Source organism: Pongo pygmaeus, chromosome 1, assembly GCF_028885625.2.
Source record: "Pongo pygmaeus isolate AG05252 chromosome 1, NHGRI_mPonPyg2-v2.0_pri, whole genome shotgun sequence".
NCBI classification, from domain to species: Eukaryota; Metazoa; Chordata; class Mammalia; order Primates; family Hominidae; genus Pongo; species Pongo pygmaeus.
Window position 1 is genome coordinate 18,570,191 of NC_072373.2, and position 15,871 is coordinate 18,586,061.

The 15,871-nt window shown below is 51.5% G+C and overlaps 1 protein-coding gene across 1 annotated transcript; it reads left to right on the plus strand.

The window, feature by feature from the left end:
• Positions 1–1,632: 1,632 nt before the first annotated feature.
• On the plus strand, positions 1,633–13,110 carry AGT (angiotensinogen). The gene is made up of 5 exons (XM_054449451.2): positions 1,633–1,773; positions 5,002–5,860; positions 9,651–9,918; positions 11,519–11,663; positions 12,511–13,110. The coding sequence occupies exons 2-5, from the start codon at positions 5,005–5,007 to the stop codon at positions 12,697–12,699; spliced, it is 1,458 nt and encodes a 485-aa protein (XP_054305426.1). The 5' UTR covers positions 1,633–1,773; positions 5,002–5,004; the 3' UTR covers positions 12,700–13,110.
• Positions 13,111–15,871: the final 2,761 nt, after the last annotated feature.

Below are 15,871 nucleotides of genomic sequence, written 5' to 3' on the forward strand. Positions count from 1 at the left end.
CAAAGACCAGAATCTTTGTTTTGTCCCCTGACATATGCTAAGCACCAGGAATAGTGAATGAATGAAACAAATTGTGAGGCTTTAAAGAGCCGAAATATTTAAACACTGGGCACAAGGTTGGTGCTTAATCAGTGCTAGATCCTTACCTCCCCCTTGTGTCCAGGTCTACTTGTTACTGCAGTTAAACCACTTGCTGATCCTCAGACAACTAGTTAGTGGCACAGCCAGGTCTAGGACCCCAGTCTCTACTGTTCCAACGAACCCATTCGCAGGCAGGAGCACTTTGAATGGTCTCTTACTTAAAAAAAAAATTAAATTAAAATTGTCTATTTATTTAGAGACAGAGTCTTACTCTGTAGCCCAGGCTCGAGTGCAGTGGTGCAATCATAGCTCCCTGTAACCTCCACCTCCTGGCCTCAAAAAGCGTTTGAATTACAGGTGCAAAGCACTGTACCTGGCCTGAATGTTCTCTTCAGACAAAGCCACCTCTAAGTCGCGTTGGGGCCCCAGACAAGTAATTTTTGAGGAGTCCCTTTCTATAGGAACAAAGTAATTTTAAAAAGGTATTTCAGAATTTACAGGCCCATGTGAGATATGATTTTTTTTAAATCAAGATTTAGAGTAATGGGTAAAAAAGAGGTACTTGTGTGTTTGTTTATTGTTCAGTCAGTGAATGTACAGCTTCTGCCTCATATCCAGGCACCATCTCTTCCTGCTGTTTGTTGTTAAATGTTCCATTCCTGGGTAATTTCATGTCTGCCACCGTGGATATGCCGTGGCTCCTTGAACCTGCTTGTGTTGAAGCAGGATCTTCCTTCCTGTCCCTTCAGTGCCCTAATACCATGTATTTAAGGCTGGACACATCACCACTCCCAACCTGCGTCACCCACTGTGTCACTTGTGATCACTGGCTTCTGGCAACTCTCAGCAAGGTCTCTCTCATGCCCCGTTATAATGACTACAAAAGCAAGTCTTACCTATAGGAAAATAAGAATTATAACCCTTTTACTGGTCATGTGAAACTTACCATTTGCAATTTGTACAGCATAAACATAGAACAGCACATCTTTCAATGCCTGCATCCTGAAGGCATTTTGTTTGTGTCTTTTAATCTGGCTGCGCTATTGTTGGTGTTTAACAGTCTCCCCAGCTATACTGGAAGCTTCCAGAAGGCACTTTTCACTTGCTTGTGTGTTTTTCCCAGTGTCTATCAGAGGCCTTTGCACAGGGTAGCCACCAAATGGCTGTTTGGAGCAGCTGAAGGTCACACATCCCATGAGCAGACAGCAGGGTCAGAAGTGGCCCCCATGTTGCCTAAGCAAGACTCTCCTGCCCTCTGCCCTCCGCACCTCCGGCCTGCATGTCCCTGTGGCCTCTTGGGGGCACATCTCCTGGGGCTGGGTCAGAAGGCCTGGGTGGTTGGCCTCAGGCTGTCACACACCTAGGGAGATGCTCCTGTTTCTGGGAACCTTGGCCCCGACTCCTGCAAACTTCAGTAAATGTGTAACTCGACCCTGCACCGGCTCACTCTGTTCAGCAGTGAAACTCTGCATCGATCACTAAGACTTCCTGGAAGAGGTCCCAGCGTGAGTGCCGCTTCTGGCGTCTGTCCTTCTGGCCAGCCTGTGGTCTGGCCAAGTGATGTAACCCCCCTCTCCAGCCTGTGCACAGGCAGCCTGGGAACAGCTCCATCCCCACCCCTCGGATATAAATAGGGCTTCGTGACCCGGCCAGGGGAAGAAGCTGCCGTTGTTCTGGGTACTACAGCAGAAGGTAAGCCGGGGGCCCCCTCAGCTCCTTCTCGGCCTTGTCTCTCTCAGATGTAACTGAGCTGTGGGCCAGGAGGAAAAGGCCGGGAGGAGGCATGGTGAGGACTGAAAAACCTCTCCCCTCCCATAAGACCAGCCATCCGGACGTGGGCTTTCCCCCACTCAGTGCCCACCCAGGGTCTTACAGGAGGAGCTGCTCCTCCTCAGCAGTAGGACAAGATGGTCAGGTCTTCCTGCTTCCGCTGAGAAGAGTTAGGGTCCTCAGGGATGGAGCAGACTGGCACACGAACAGAGTCATCACGGCCAAGAGTCCACCAGGTCCTCTTGCCATCAGGAGGAATAGCAGGGCTTGTGCAGGAACTGGGGCTGGAGGGAAGGGCCGGGCTCGGTCAGTCCCCAGCTGGAATCCCCAGAGTGATCACCCTACCCCTCCCTCGAGACAGACTGCCTGACTGTGTGTCATCAGGCTGGTCACTGTCTCCCTGAACCTTGATTTGCTAGCCTATAAAATGGAACTAATAACGATGCCTGGGCTCCCTGTTTCAGGAGCTCTGGTATAGCTGAAGAGAACTAATATAACATGAAAGTGCTTTCTAAGCTTTGGGATAAGCTAAAAGGCAGATTCCAATTTTATTTGAGGGCAGCATAGATTGGTGCTTAAGCTCGTGGATGGCAGAGTCAGGGGGCCTGGTTCTGAGTCCTAGTTCTGTCTCTTCCCGGCTGTGTGACATTGAACAAGTCACTGGACCTCTTTGTTCCTCTGCAAAACAGCATGAACCAATTCATTAACTACTTCTCCAGGATGCAGTAGGTCCCAGGGACTATCCTAGGAATGTGGGCTGTATTAGTAAACACAATTGCAGGAACCCTGTTCTGGGGCTCACATTCACATCAGAGCAAACAGACAAAGACGCTGGACAGAATAAGTGCATAACTACATGGTACAGAGGGTTATAAGGAGGGAAAAGGGGAGCTGGATGAGAGAGTTGAGAGTGCCCGGTGTGGTGGGGAAAGCTGCAGGGTGAAATACTGCATCAAGGAAACCTCAGGGAAAGTGAGGACAATGGTGAGGTCAGAGGGGTTGATATAAGAACGGTGCCCTGCAAATGACACACACCACAGGAGCATGAGCCGTCATCTTCACCTTTAGCACTCAGCCCGGGAGAAGTAGGGAGACATAGAAGGGGCAGGTGCTGGCCAAGAGGCAGGGGCAGGAGGGGAGAAGGCGGAGGGGCGCTCAGGGCGAGGGTGTCAGGCCCGCCACCCCAGAGCACCATTACTCCCAGGACGCGGCTGCGTGCAGACCTGGAACCAGCCTAGGGAGCAGCCGCAGATCACAACTGAGAACAAATGACAGTCTCTGCCTCAAAAATGGCCCATGGGATTGCGTCTCTGGAGACGGTGCCTGCGCAGGAGCAGCACAGTGAGTGGGCTGCATCAACCAGCACCATCCAAACCCCGAACAGTTGGCACTTGTCAGGCAGGACTTTCCAGCAGCCGGTTCCCACAGGTTTCCCCTGATGACCTGATTTGATGTGACTGTCTAGATTAGGTGTGAACTGGTGGCTTAGGCTTCTCTGCACAGAAAGGCCTGCAAGCAGCAGAGAGAGTTTTCTGTTCTGTTTTTCCATGTCATGTGGCTCTTCCTGAGAACAGCGGATGGAGTCAAATGCATGGGGAGTGGGGTGAGATGGTAGCTGAGGTCAGAAGTCAAAGTCTCTTTGGCATTTGAATGACTGAAGCAGAACAAAACACACCAGGTACTTCAGCAGCTGCACTGTGTTGAGGGCAGGTGCTGGTTACCGGTCTGGGTGAGGGAAGCTAGCTGCCAATGTAAGAAGAATGACTGGGTGTGCTTAGGTGAAGCAGAAAAATCTAGGCATCAAGGTGGCCTTGAGTCAGTGATGACATGCTACAGCTCCAAGGAAGCCTGGCCTAGCCCTGGGGGGACAGAAAAGGCTGAGAAGTGATGATATTTCAGTACACCCCCCTCCACAGGAAATGAGTGAGATGTGGTACAAAATGTTAGAATTAAACGAATCAATAGAATAAACGTTCATCCCTTCAATCAAGAAGAGTCAGATGAAATGAATTAGCAGGGCCAGCCCAAGAACCTTCTCTTCTGGGGTCTCAGGGTAGCTTTCATTTGTAGCAGCTGAGGCTGAAGCCCAGTTGCAAGGCCTTTGAGAGAATGTGGTGCTGGACACGTGTCTAGGGCAGGGGTTCCAAACCCTGCTTACATATCACAGTCACCTGAGAAGTTTTTTTTTTTTTTTTTTTTTTTTTTTAATACCTGGTCCCAGCACAGACTAAGGAATCCAACTATCATTGGGCAAGCCATGCTAGGTATGCGTGCCTTTGGGACTCTGCAGGCGATAGCGCTATGCAGGGATGGTTGAGAGCTGGTTTTGGGGTTGGGACACGTGGGAAATACTTGGGCTTTGGGCTGAGCCCGTGGTGCTCAATCCTGGCTGCATGTTAGGACCACAGGGAGATGAAAAAACCATCCCCAGCCCTTACCCTAGGGCCCTCGAATGAGCATCTCAGGGGTCTAGGAGGCCTCCACAAAGACCTACCGATTGGCACACACTTGTTTCTCTAGGAGAGAACTTACAGCTGCAGGCAGAAGCATGTCTTAATCTGCTTGGGCTGCCATAAGTACCACAGACTGGGAGGGTTTAACAACAGAAATGTGTTATCTCACAGTTCTGGAAGCTAGAAGCCTGGGAGCAAGCCATCAGCAGAGCTGGTTTCCTCTGGGGCCTCTATCCTTGGCTTGTAGATGGCTGTCTTCTCTCTGTGTCCTCACATGGTCTTCCCTGTGTGTGTGTCCGTGTCCTCATCTCCCCTTCTCATAAGGACACAGGTCATATTAGATCAGGGCTCACCCTCATGGCCTCATTTTAACTTAATCATCTCTTTAAAGATCCTATCTCCAAATAATGGTCACATTCTGAGGTCCTGGGGTTGAGGACTTCAACACAGGCATTATGGCCGTTGGGGGAGGTAGGACATAATTCAGCTGATATTGGTGCATTTTGCACTTGGATCATGTAGATACTTTCCATGGAGCTTTGAATCCATTTCTTCTCTTCTTTTTTTCGTAGACATGAATGGATTTATTCTGGGCTAAATGGTGACAGGGAATATTGAGACAATGAAAAATCTGGTTAGATGGCACTTAACGGTCAGTTAATAATCACCTTTCACCCTTTGCAAAATGATATTTCAGGGTATGCGGAAGCGAGCACCCCAGTCTGAGATGGCTCCTGCCGGCATGAGCCTGAGGGCCACCATCCTCTGCCTCCTGGCCTGGGCTGGCCTGGCTGCAGGTGACCGGGTGTACATACACCCCTTCCACCTCGTCATCCACAACGAGAGTACCTGTGAGCAGCTGGCAAAGGCCAATGCCGGGAAGCCCAAAGATCCCACCTTCATACCTGTTCCGATTCAGGCCAAGACATCCCCTGTGGATGAAAAGGCCCTACAGGACCAGCTGGTGCTAGTCGCTGCAAAACTCGACACCGAAGACAAGTTGAGGGCCGCGATGGTCGGGATGCTAGCCAACTTCTTGGGCTTCCGTATATATGGCATGCACAGTGAGCTATGGGGTGTGGTCCATGGGGCCACTGTCCTCTCCCCAACGGCTGTCTTTGGCACCCTGGCCTCTCTCTACCTGGGAGCCTTGGACCACACAGCTGACAGGCTACAGGCAATCCTGGGTGTTCCTTGGAAGGACAAGAACTGCACCTCCCGACTGGATGCGCACAAGGTCCTCTCTGCCCTGCAGGCTGTACAGGGTCTGCTGGTGGCCCAGGGCAGGGCTGATAGCCAGGCCCGGCTGCTGCTGTCCACGGTGGTGGGCGTGTTCACAGCCCCAGGCCTGCACTTGAAGCAGCCGTTTGTGCAGGGCCTGGCTCTCTATACCCCTGTGGTCCTCCCACGCTCTCTGGACTTCACAGAACTGGATGTCGCTGGTGAGAAGATTGATAGGTTCATGAAAGCTGTGACAGGATGGAAGACTGGCTGCTCCCTGACGGGAGCCAGTGTGGACAGCACCCTGGCTTTCAACACCTACGTCCACTTTCAAGGTAAGGCAAACCCCTCTGCTGGCTCCGGCCCTAGGACTTAGTTTCCAATGCGTAGCTGAGCTCAGCAGGTCAGTCCTTGAAGATGGGCAGGGGGCAGCCGTGCGGACATACCTGGTGACCACCCTTGAGAAGTGGGGAAGTGGCTGCTCCGCTGGATCCCTGGATGGGCCGTCCACCTCCTGGACCTGCTGCCCTACTATGTGCACAACTATACAACATCCTTTTTCTTACATCATTTAATCCCCTTATGATGTGGTGAAGAGGTATTTCTGCCTTTGTTTACCAGTGAAGAAATAGAGACTCGGGGAAACAAAGTGCCTTGCTCAAGATGGCACAGCCACCAGTGGGGGTCCTGGGATTGAAACCCACATCTCCTGGCCCGACAGCCCAGCTCTACACTCAGAAGGGACAGGTTCATGTCTCTTGAGAAGGTCAGGAACTGGGGTCCCTGGCCCATGCAGAAATAAGCAATTGGCTTGCTTAAATCTCTTTCATGTTAGGAGGGGCATTACTGAAAACCCTCTACTACAAAGATTGTTGATTTTTTTTTTTTTTTATTGAGACAGGGTCTTGTTCTGTCACCCAGGCTGCAGTGCAGTGGTGCAGTCATTGCTCACTGTAGCCTTGAACTCCTGGCCTCAAGCGATCCTCCCACCTCTGCCTTCCAAAGTGTTGGGATTAAAGGTGTGAGCCACTGCACCCAGCCAAAGATTGCTTAAAGCATTCATTTAACAAATACTTGTTGAGGATTTGCTACTTGTAAGACTTTAAGCCTGGCATCTCAGAGGAGGCCAGAGGAGGGCTGTATAGGCCCTGCCTCCAGGCTTTTAAAGGTCAATGGGCGAATGCCTAGGATATGGAGCTGCAGGGAAACGTGCTCCACAAGGTACTCAGGGAAGCCTTGGAGCCCTCAGAGGACAGAGGTCACTGGAGAGTGGAGAGCAGGCCTTGCCTGGCAGTGAGGGAAACAGGGCTGGTGAAGCTAGGAGCAAGCATGATGGGCCCAGCCTGCAGAGTCTGGGGCAAGGAATGAGGACGGGGCGGTTGGCTTGGCATGAGTGTTGAACCAGAAAATGGGCCTGGGGAGGGCAGAGCTGGAGACACTTTGAATGCCATGCTTGGTAGGTGTGGGAAATGGGGACGCGTTCTGTTCAGAGGTCATCCCGGAAGCCTGCTGTGTGTGGACTGGAGGCAGGGAGGATTGTTTGAAGGTTACGCAAGAGTCCAGGCACACAGTCACGGGAACACGTGCTCAGAGAGCAGCTCAGCGAATCCATGGGTGGGGTGGGGCTGAGGGGTGTGTCTAAGAGACACTGAGGAGGCTCTGTCAAGATGTTAACCTCGTGAGGGACAGAGAGCCAGGCAGGAGGTGAAAGACAGGACTGTGGTGAAAGAGGTTCAGTGGCGCATAGTAATTTTTCTTACCACGACAACCTCCTTGAGGTCTTTCCCTTCGGGTTCAGGGGGAGGTGATAGATAGGGGGATTGCTCAGCCCTGGCACTGACTGGTCACAGGGGCAGAGGCCAGCCCGAGGGTTGCCCGGTTGAGGGTGGCAGCACACTGTGCAGGGCAGAGCGGGGACATGTGGACTTAGCCTGCTGTCCCTAGGAGAAGTGCTGGGAGGAGCGCTCACTGAGAAGGAGGGTCCTGCAGAAGGCAAAGGCAAGAAAGCTAGTGGCATCTGAAATGGGTCTGCCTTAGAAAGAGAGCACATCCACCTGACCCAGACCGCAGAGCCAGGCCAGGAGGAAGAGGAGGAAGAATAAAAAAGCCAATCACATTGGAACTCAAAGAAAGCCCAGGATCCTCGCCGGCCTCCACCTCATGCTGCCCTGACCCTGCCCCACTTCCTAACCTTTGCTGGCCTCAGTTTCCATCAAAGGAGGCAGCCACTTCCTGCCCACATGGTCTGTCCAGTGAGGAGATCGGGGGCTATCTCGGGACCTCTAGGTTCCCCTTTAGCAATGACGTTCTATTTACGTGACCTCAGCAGGCAGCTAGATGTGTCCCACTAGAGAGGACCTGAGGATCTGGGGCCCGACGGGCTCCAGGGCACCCTTTGCCCAGCCCTTGCTGTGCTCCTGAGCATGGGGTGCTGGCCCCGGCGGTTTCCATGACACCAGGTCCTGACTTGACCTTGACAGATTTACCTAGCCTCCGGATGAGAATGGTGAGCTATGTGTGTCAGAAGAGCAGAGGGAAGACGGCAGCCACTCTCATGTCAAATCCCAACGTCTTTTGGGAGGCAGCTTCCCTTTTTTGGTTTAGTTTGTTGGAAGAAAAGAATTGTCCTTTTCCCTCCTGTAAACTATAAGCCTTGCCAGCCCGGGTGGGCAGCACCGAGGTCCCTGCAGGGAACATGCAAGGGGAACCCTGCAGTTTCCCACTCACATGCCCTTCCGAGACTGAGTGCTCTGAGGACTGAGGACGAGGAATATGCCAGGTCTGCCCCTGCCTTCTCACGAGACCCGGACCCAGGGGAGGCACAGCCATGCCCAGCTCCCGCCTGCCAGTTCTGTCCTCCCAGCTGCCCTACTTTCACGCTGGGACCTCCGATTCAGTACAAAGGGAGACCTCACTGTTTCTGAACCATCTCTACTCAGACTCCCAAGTGCCACGTGCCCAGGGGACTTCTTTGTGACAAACTCATACACAACTTCACCCTATTCTCCTAAAAACAACCACAGAATAGGCCTTTCAAGATGAATGGGAGGACAGCCGAGGGCAGGGATGTGCTAGTGTAAGGTCGAGGCAGAGGGTGGGCTGCTGTCAGGGCGAGACCCCAGGTAACTGCCTCACACACAAGTTTGTGTCCTTCTCCCACAACGGGCTCTCCCGAGTTCTCTGTCTTCTCCACAGCCCTGTAAGCAGGAGGGGAAACAGAGGGCTCACCCCTGCCCCCAAGGCCCAGTGTGCAAATCCATTCATCACAACGAGGTTGTGTGAGTCTCCCCAGTAGCAAGGGCTGCTGAGGAACGGAGCCCTCGTTCCCAGGGCCTGCGTGGCCAGCTCTGTATTCTATGACTGTGATGGGGGAGGGTGGGGGCCACAGGACAGTTGGCGGGTTCTGCCATGGCTGGGGCTAGACACGGATTAAAAAGTGAGCATGAGCAGGGGCCTCTAGGAGCAGTGGGATAGTGCGGTGGTGGCCCCATGTCATTCTACGTGCGTCCAAACCCACAGAATGTAAAACGCCAGGAGGGAGACCCAAACAAAACTATCAACTCGGAGTGCTGAGGACGTGTCAATGTAGGTTCGTCAGTTGCAACAAATGGGCCACTCCGGTGTGAGATGTTCATCACGGGGAGGCTGTGTAGTGGGGGACAAGAGTTATATGGGAACTTTCTGTACTTTCTGCTCAATTTTGCTGTGAACCTAAAGTCACTCTAAAAAATAACATCTCTTAAATTTTTTAAAAAGTGAGTGTGTCAAACCACAGCCTTTGGGTCAGGACAGTTCTAGGTTTGAGTTGACCTGGCAGGTACCAGTGGCATATGTCCCTTAAGGTGGCAGATGCAAAACCCCCGGTTTGGTGCCTGGCATGTTGTGTGTCTTGCAGGTGGTGGTTAGGGCTGCCTCAGTGAACTCAAATGGCTGCATTTTACAGGAGGAAAATTTGAGCTGCACTTGCGGTCCTGTGGCCAGGAGAATACAGAGTGGCCTGGGGCGGGCCAAGGAAGGAGGCTGAGGCAGGGAGAGGGGCAGGATCTGGGCCTTCAGTGTCTGCCAGCCCTTGTTCCTGCCCGTCCTGGGTGACTCTTCCCTCCCTGTCTCCTCTCTGGATTTCAGGGAAGATGAAGGGCTTCTCCCTGCTGGCCGAGCCCCAGGAGTTCTGGGTGGACAACAGCACCTCAGTGTCTGTTCCCATGCTCTCTGGCATGGGCACCTTCCAGCACTGGAGTGATGCCCAGGACAACTTCTCGGTGACTCAAGTGCCCTTCACTGAGAGCGCCTGCCTGCTGCTGATCCAGCCTCACTACGCCTCTGACCTGGACAAGGTGGAGGGTCTCACTTTCCAGCAAAACTCCCTCAACTGGATGAAGAAACTGTCTCCCCGGTAGGAGCCTCCCAGTGTCCCCTGGAATGTGGGGGCCACACTGTCCTGCCCAGGCTGGGGGGCGGGGTGGGGAGTAGACACACCTGAGCTGAGCCTTGGGTGCAGAGCAGGGCAGGGCCACGGTGGCACGGTGCTGGGCAGGCGGCCTGTGTGTCTGTCTACCAGTTCTCCATCCAGCCAGCACCCAGCTCTCCAGTTAGTGTCTGTCTTTCAGGTGCAGGCAAGGTAAAGGAGGAGAGGAAGAATGCTTTTTCTACACTTACACTTGCCTGGTAGTTTTGGAGGGGGAGAAAACATTGCAATCCGCCCTCTGAAAGAGGACCATTTTGGTCCCACACCTGACACACAGCACATCTGTGGCATCCAAGAGCTTCTTGGAACTGACTTGCCAGGAGGGTTCGGACTCCGCGTGAGTGGGGGTGGGGCCTTCTCGGGGAGCATCCCTTGACTCCAGAACGCCCTTGCTGGCGGCTGGCGGCTGGCGGCTGGGTGGGGATAGGTGTTGTTAGCTCCTCTTTCCTGCTGCAATTCCTTTCCATAGAGCCCTGGACTCAAACTACACATCACCCCAGATCATCGAGGCCTGGAAATCTGCTCCCAGAGGCAGGCATTGAGTGACACGATGGCTTGACATCAACTCTGGTGTTTTTTATGTTTTAAAAATTGTGATGGTAAAATATACATAACAAAATTCGCCATTGTAACCATTTTCGAGTGCACAGTTCAGTGGTACTAGGCACATTCACACTGTTGTGCAGCCATCACCCCCGTCCATCTCCATTTATCTTCTCATCTTCCCAAACCGAAGCTCTGTCCCGCTGAAACCTAACTCTGCATTTCCCCTTCCCCTCAGCCCCTGGCAACCACCACGATGTCCTCGAGGTTCACCCATGTTGTAGCACATGTCAGAATGTCCTTCCTTTTGAAGGCTGAATAATATTCCATTGCATGTGGTTACCACCTTTTGTGTATCCACTCATCCATCAATGGACACGTGGGTTGCTTCCACCTTTGAGCTGCTGTGAATAGTGCAGTGTACCCTGTAAACATGGGTGTACTGTCAGCTCTTATAAGTGTTTGATACATCACTGGAAATGTCCATGGGCTCTGAAGGATGCCAAAAGATGGAAGAGGCTCTATACGAAGATCAATCGAGTTGACATAGCAACGTGTCCAGCACGAAGTTGACACTGTACCCTCCTGCCTCTCTCCTTTTCATAGGTGTCATGTCATCGAGAACACTGCTGTGGCAGTAGTAAGACACAGTGCATTATTTTAGAGAATAGCATTTAAAAATTACCCAAGTAACACCTTCAATGCAGCCAACCTAAAAACAGAATGCACCAAAGGACATCCATTCCTAGGTCCTCATCGGTAAATGTTCTATGTCCCTCTTATAGTATTTCAAATGACATGAAGGTTTTTTATTGTAGGTTTTGCTGAAATTTTCCCCAAAGGGGAGGACGACTTAGTTGGGTGAGGGGGGTAGCAAACATCCCTGTCGTCAGGGTTGGGTGCAAGGAGCATATGCCCACCTGGCCTCTGGGAGAGCCCTCGCTGTGTGGCCTGGAGCCTTCCTAACTGTGCATCATCTCCCCAGGGCCATCCACCTGACCATGCCCCGACTGGTGCTGCAAGGATCTTATGACCTGCAGGACCTGCTCGCCCAGGCTGAGCTGCCTGCCATTCTGCACACCGAGCTGAACCTGCAAAAATTGAGCAATGACCGCCTCAGGGTGGGGGAGGTATGTGCGAGCCTGTGTCTGTGCCTGACCTGGGTTCCGAGTGTTCACAGGGTGGGAGGTGTGGATGGAAGGGACACAGAGGAGGCTATGGGTGGGGCCAGCAGAGCAAGAGGGAGAGGAGAGTAGGGCCAAAGGTGGGAGAGAAGTGGCCAGAGCATTCTGGGGCTTTCCAGGTGCAGAGCAGCAAATCCCTCCCCATCCCTGCTCTGCCTCCTCCTGCTAGGTGTGTGTTCCACAGTCCTGCTCGGCCTTGCCTTTCCTCAGGGTCCTCCAGGGATCCTATAGTGGAGTTGAAACTGGGACGAAGAGAGCAAGCACCCCTGGACCTGGTGCCCTGGGCCCAGCCCCTTCTTCAGGGAAATGCCGAGCAGCAGACAGAATGTCCCCCTGCCATGTGGCACCATGCACATCTGCAGCTACCAAGGATGTGCCTTGATGTTCTGGGCCCTGTGCTCAGTGCTGGGGAGAAAGTGGGAGTTCTTACGGGGGCCAGCGGGATGAGTCCTCTGTGCTAAGTTAGCTAAGCCCTGGCACTGGTGGGCCATGGCCAAGCCTGGGACATCAGGGCAGAATGTGAAGATGGGAGGATGTAAGGGGTGTGTTAGGGAGGAGCCAGCATGTGAGTTTGGCCATTGTGGCCGATTAACGGTCATCTACACACAGACACACCCTTGCCTACACTGAGGGGCAGGCATACACTGTGCATCCTCCTGGCAGGCTGGAAAATGTCCCCCTCCAGGACAGTGCACAGCACAGAGGTCCTGAGCACACCCCGGCCCTCTAGCCCTCAGCACCCTGGGTCACCCAGTGCGCCCTCAGAATGATCCTGATGTCTGCTGCTTTGCAGGTGCTGAACAGCATTTTTTTTGAACTTGAAGCGGATGAGAGAGAGCCCACCGAGTCTACCCAAGAGCTTAACAGGCCTGAGGTCTTGGAGGTGACCCTGAACCGCCCATTCCTGTTTGCTGTGTATGATCAAAGCGCCACTGCCCTGCACTTCCTGGGCCGCGTGGCCAACCCGCTGAGCACAGCGTGAGGCCAGGGCCCCAGAACACAGTGCCTGGCAAGGCCTCTGCCCCTGGCCTTCGAGGCAAAGGCCAGCAGCAGATAGCAACCCTGGACAAATCAGCGATGTGTCACCCCCAGTCTCCCACCTTTTCTTCTAATGAGTCGACTTTGAGCTGGAAAGCAGCCGTTTCTCCTTGGTCTAAGTGGTGCTGCATGGAGTGAGCAGTAGAAGCCTGCAGCGGCACAAATGCACCTCCCAGTTTGCTGGGTTTATTTTAGAGAATGGGGGTGGGGAGGCAAGAACCAGTGTTTAGCGTGGACTACTGTTCCCAAAAGAATTCCAACCGACCAGCTTGTTTGTGAAACAAAAAAGTGTTCCCTTTTCAAGTTGAGAACAAAAATTGGGTTTTAAAATTAAAGTATACATTTTTGCATTGCCTTCGGTTTGTATTTAGTGTCTTGAATGTAAGAACATGACCTCCGTGTAGTGTCTACAATACCTTAGTTTTTTCCACAGATGCTTATGATTTTTGAACAACACGTGAAAGATGCAAGCATCTGAATTTCTGTTTGAATGTGGAAGCATAGCTGGTTATTTCTCCCTTGTGTTAGTAATAAACGTCTTGCCACAATAAGCCTCCCAAAATTTTATCTTTCATTTAGCAGCCAAACAGATGTATACAATTTAGCAGATAGACTGTGCAAACGAAAGTGCTTTCCTGGACTTTGGATGGAATTTCCATGGGAGGTCTGAGCCAGTACTTAGCAGTCCTTTGAAGTTTTAGGTGATGCTTTTCTCTGGACACTTCCATTGGTAAGCAGTGGAGGCCATCTGTGTGATGGACAGGGGGCGGGAAGAGGGTGACAGGGAAGGCCCCATACCCCACGTGGCACCTAGGAAGGGAACCAGGCAGATGGGAGTTCTTCCGTCCTGGTGACACAGGGCCAGACTGCTGCTGGTATTGTGCCCCAGGAGTGGAAGGTAGAGAAATAAATCTTCACAAATAAATATTTGCAATTTTTCCCCATCTGTTGAGTGCCTCTGCCTGCTCCTCCTCGATGGGATTAGGCCCACAGTTCGGAATCTTGGGGATAGCCAACGAGGCGGTAGGCACCCAGCAGGCCCATGGTCGTCAGCTGATAGCAATGGTGATGCTGTCCTACCTATGTGTGTAAGGCATTCGATCTTCCTCCCTTCCATACATATTGAAATAAATAAGCCATGCAATGTGTTAGCTATTGATCAGAACTAAAGTGAAGTCGGTCACGGGGATTACAAATCTTGGCTTCTCCCCTCATGTTCCCGAGAGTCTTCCCCTGGTTTTGAACACGTCTCCCTAGCTTGATGTCAAGGTGAGGGATTCTGTCGGCGACAGCAGTGCCCTTAGTTGCTTCGTCGTAACTCCCCGTCACCAGTTTTATTCAGTTACCTTCCAGTCCCACTCAGTGCTTCCTGGCTTGTTCTGCTCTCAAAGCGGGTAGAGCTGGCACACATGGACTCTCCGAAACGGCTGCAGGATGCCAAGTTTCTCGGAAGAACTGGAAGCACAGAGACCAGAAGTGCCTTAAGGTCTACCTATTCAAAGTGTGGCGCTTGGACCTGCAGTGGCAGCAGCTGCCCTGGGAGCTTGTTAGAATGTGGCTTCTCACGCCCCTCCTGGACCTACAGAGTCAGAATCTGTTTTACAGGAGGTCCAGGCTTGGAAGTTGCTCGTAGTGACCTGAGACAGTGCAGCCATGTGCTGGAAAAACAGAGCATTTAAGTTTGTGACCTTATTTTAAAAGGCAGCTGGCAGTCGACAAACCAATTTCTTCTACTTAGAGGCGGCTTCGGCTTCTGGAAGTTGCTAGGAGTATGAAGTTGCCAACCAGCGCTGTTCTCCCACTGTTTTCTGTGCACTTATAAATGGGAAGTTGGGTCAGGATAGATCTCTCAGCTATTACAAGGATACAAAATACAAACATTTTGCAAGTTACTTAACACACACACACACACACACACACACACACACACAATTAATTCCACAGGTCAGTTTCTCTGAAACATTTTTTCACTAAATTCTAAGTCTTCCTGGAGTTGCAAGTGCCTATCTCCTAGACAAGGCAATTACTCACCAACTCCAATCACTGTCAATCCAAGATTTCGGCTGGGCATGAGACCATGGTCAGGGGATGCTTTGAACAGCCTCTGAGGAAATTAGTGAGTTTGAAAAATGGAAAGATTTTTATTACTCACTTGGCAGTAAAACCTGATGGGGACAGACATCAGGCTGTTTAAGATCCTCAGAAGAAAAAGTTGATAGTGTGAATATTCCTAAATTTGCCACACGAAGATGTACGTGTGATTATAAGGTGCTGTTGCAGAAGCCCCTGGGGGTGTTATGGGATATACACTATATGGGCCACTTTACCTTCCTAAAATCTGAAAAATTTCAACTACTGAAACATGGACTGAAGGTTTTGAATAGCGGATGGCGAATCTGAATACCATCCCATGTGATTTTTTTTTCTAGCAGACTTTAGTTTTTTAGAGCAGGCCCATACCAAAACTGAGAGGAAGATACAGCAATTTCTCATATACCCCCTACTCCCTTCCAGTCTCCCCCATTATTGACATCCCCCACCTGGAGTGGTCCATTTCTTACAACCCACGAACCCACATTGACACATCATTATTACTCAACATCCATAGTTTACATTAGGGTTGGCTCTGAGTGTTGTACATTCTATGGGTTTAGACAATTTTCAGGAGTTTCACTGACCTGAAAATCCTCTGTGTCCCTCCTATTCACCCCTCCTTCTCTCCTAACCACTGGTAACCACCGATCCTATTCCCATCTGCTCCATAGTTTTGTCTTTCCCACCCAGGATGTCATATAGTGGAATCATTCAGTATGTGGTCTTTCCAGATGAGCTTCTTTCACTTAGTAATATGCATTTAAGTTTCCTCCACGTCTTTTCATGATAGCTCATTTCTTTTTTATTGCTAAATACTATGCCATTTTCTGGATGTGTCACAGTTTATTTATTCACCTACTGAAGGACATCTTGGTTGTTTCCAAGTTTTGGCAATTGCGAATAAAGCTGCTACAGACACCCATGTGTGGGTTTTTGTGTGGACATGTTTACCCCACACAATTTTTAAAGTTGCTCAATGATCAGAGATGTTCTGAGTGACTCTGATAGACCCACAAACATGT

Excerpts from the sequence above, each read along its gene's own strand:
- AGT (XM_054449451.2), top strand. The coding sequence starts at position 5,005 with ATGCGGAAGCGAGCACCCCAGTCTGAGATGGCTCCTGCCGGCATGAGC. Across the intron at positions 9,919-11,518 it reads ATGAAGAAACTGTCTCCCCG|GGCCATCCACCTGACCATGC; the intron begins GTAGGAGCCTCC and ends TCATCTCCCCAG. Across the intron at positions 11,664-12,510 it reads ACCGCCTCAGGGTGGGGGAG|GTGCTGAACAGCATTTTTTT; the intron begins GTATGTGCGAGC and ends GCTGCTTTGCAG.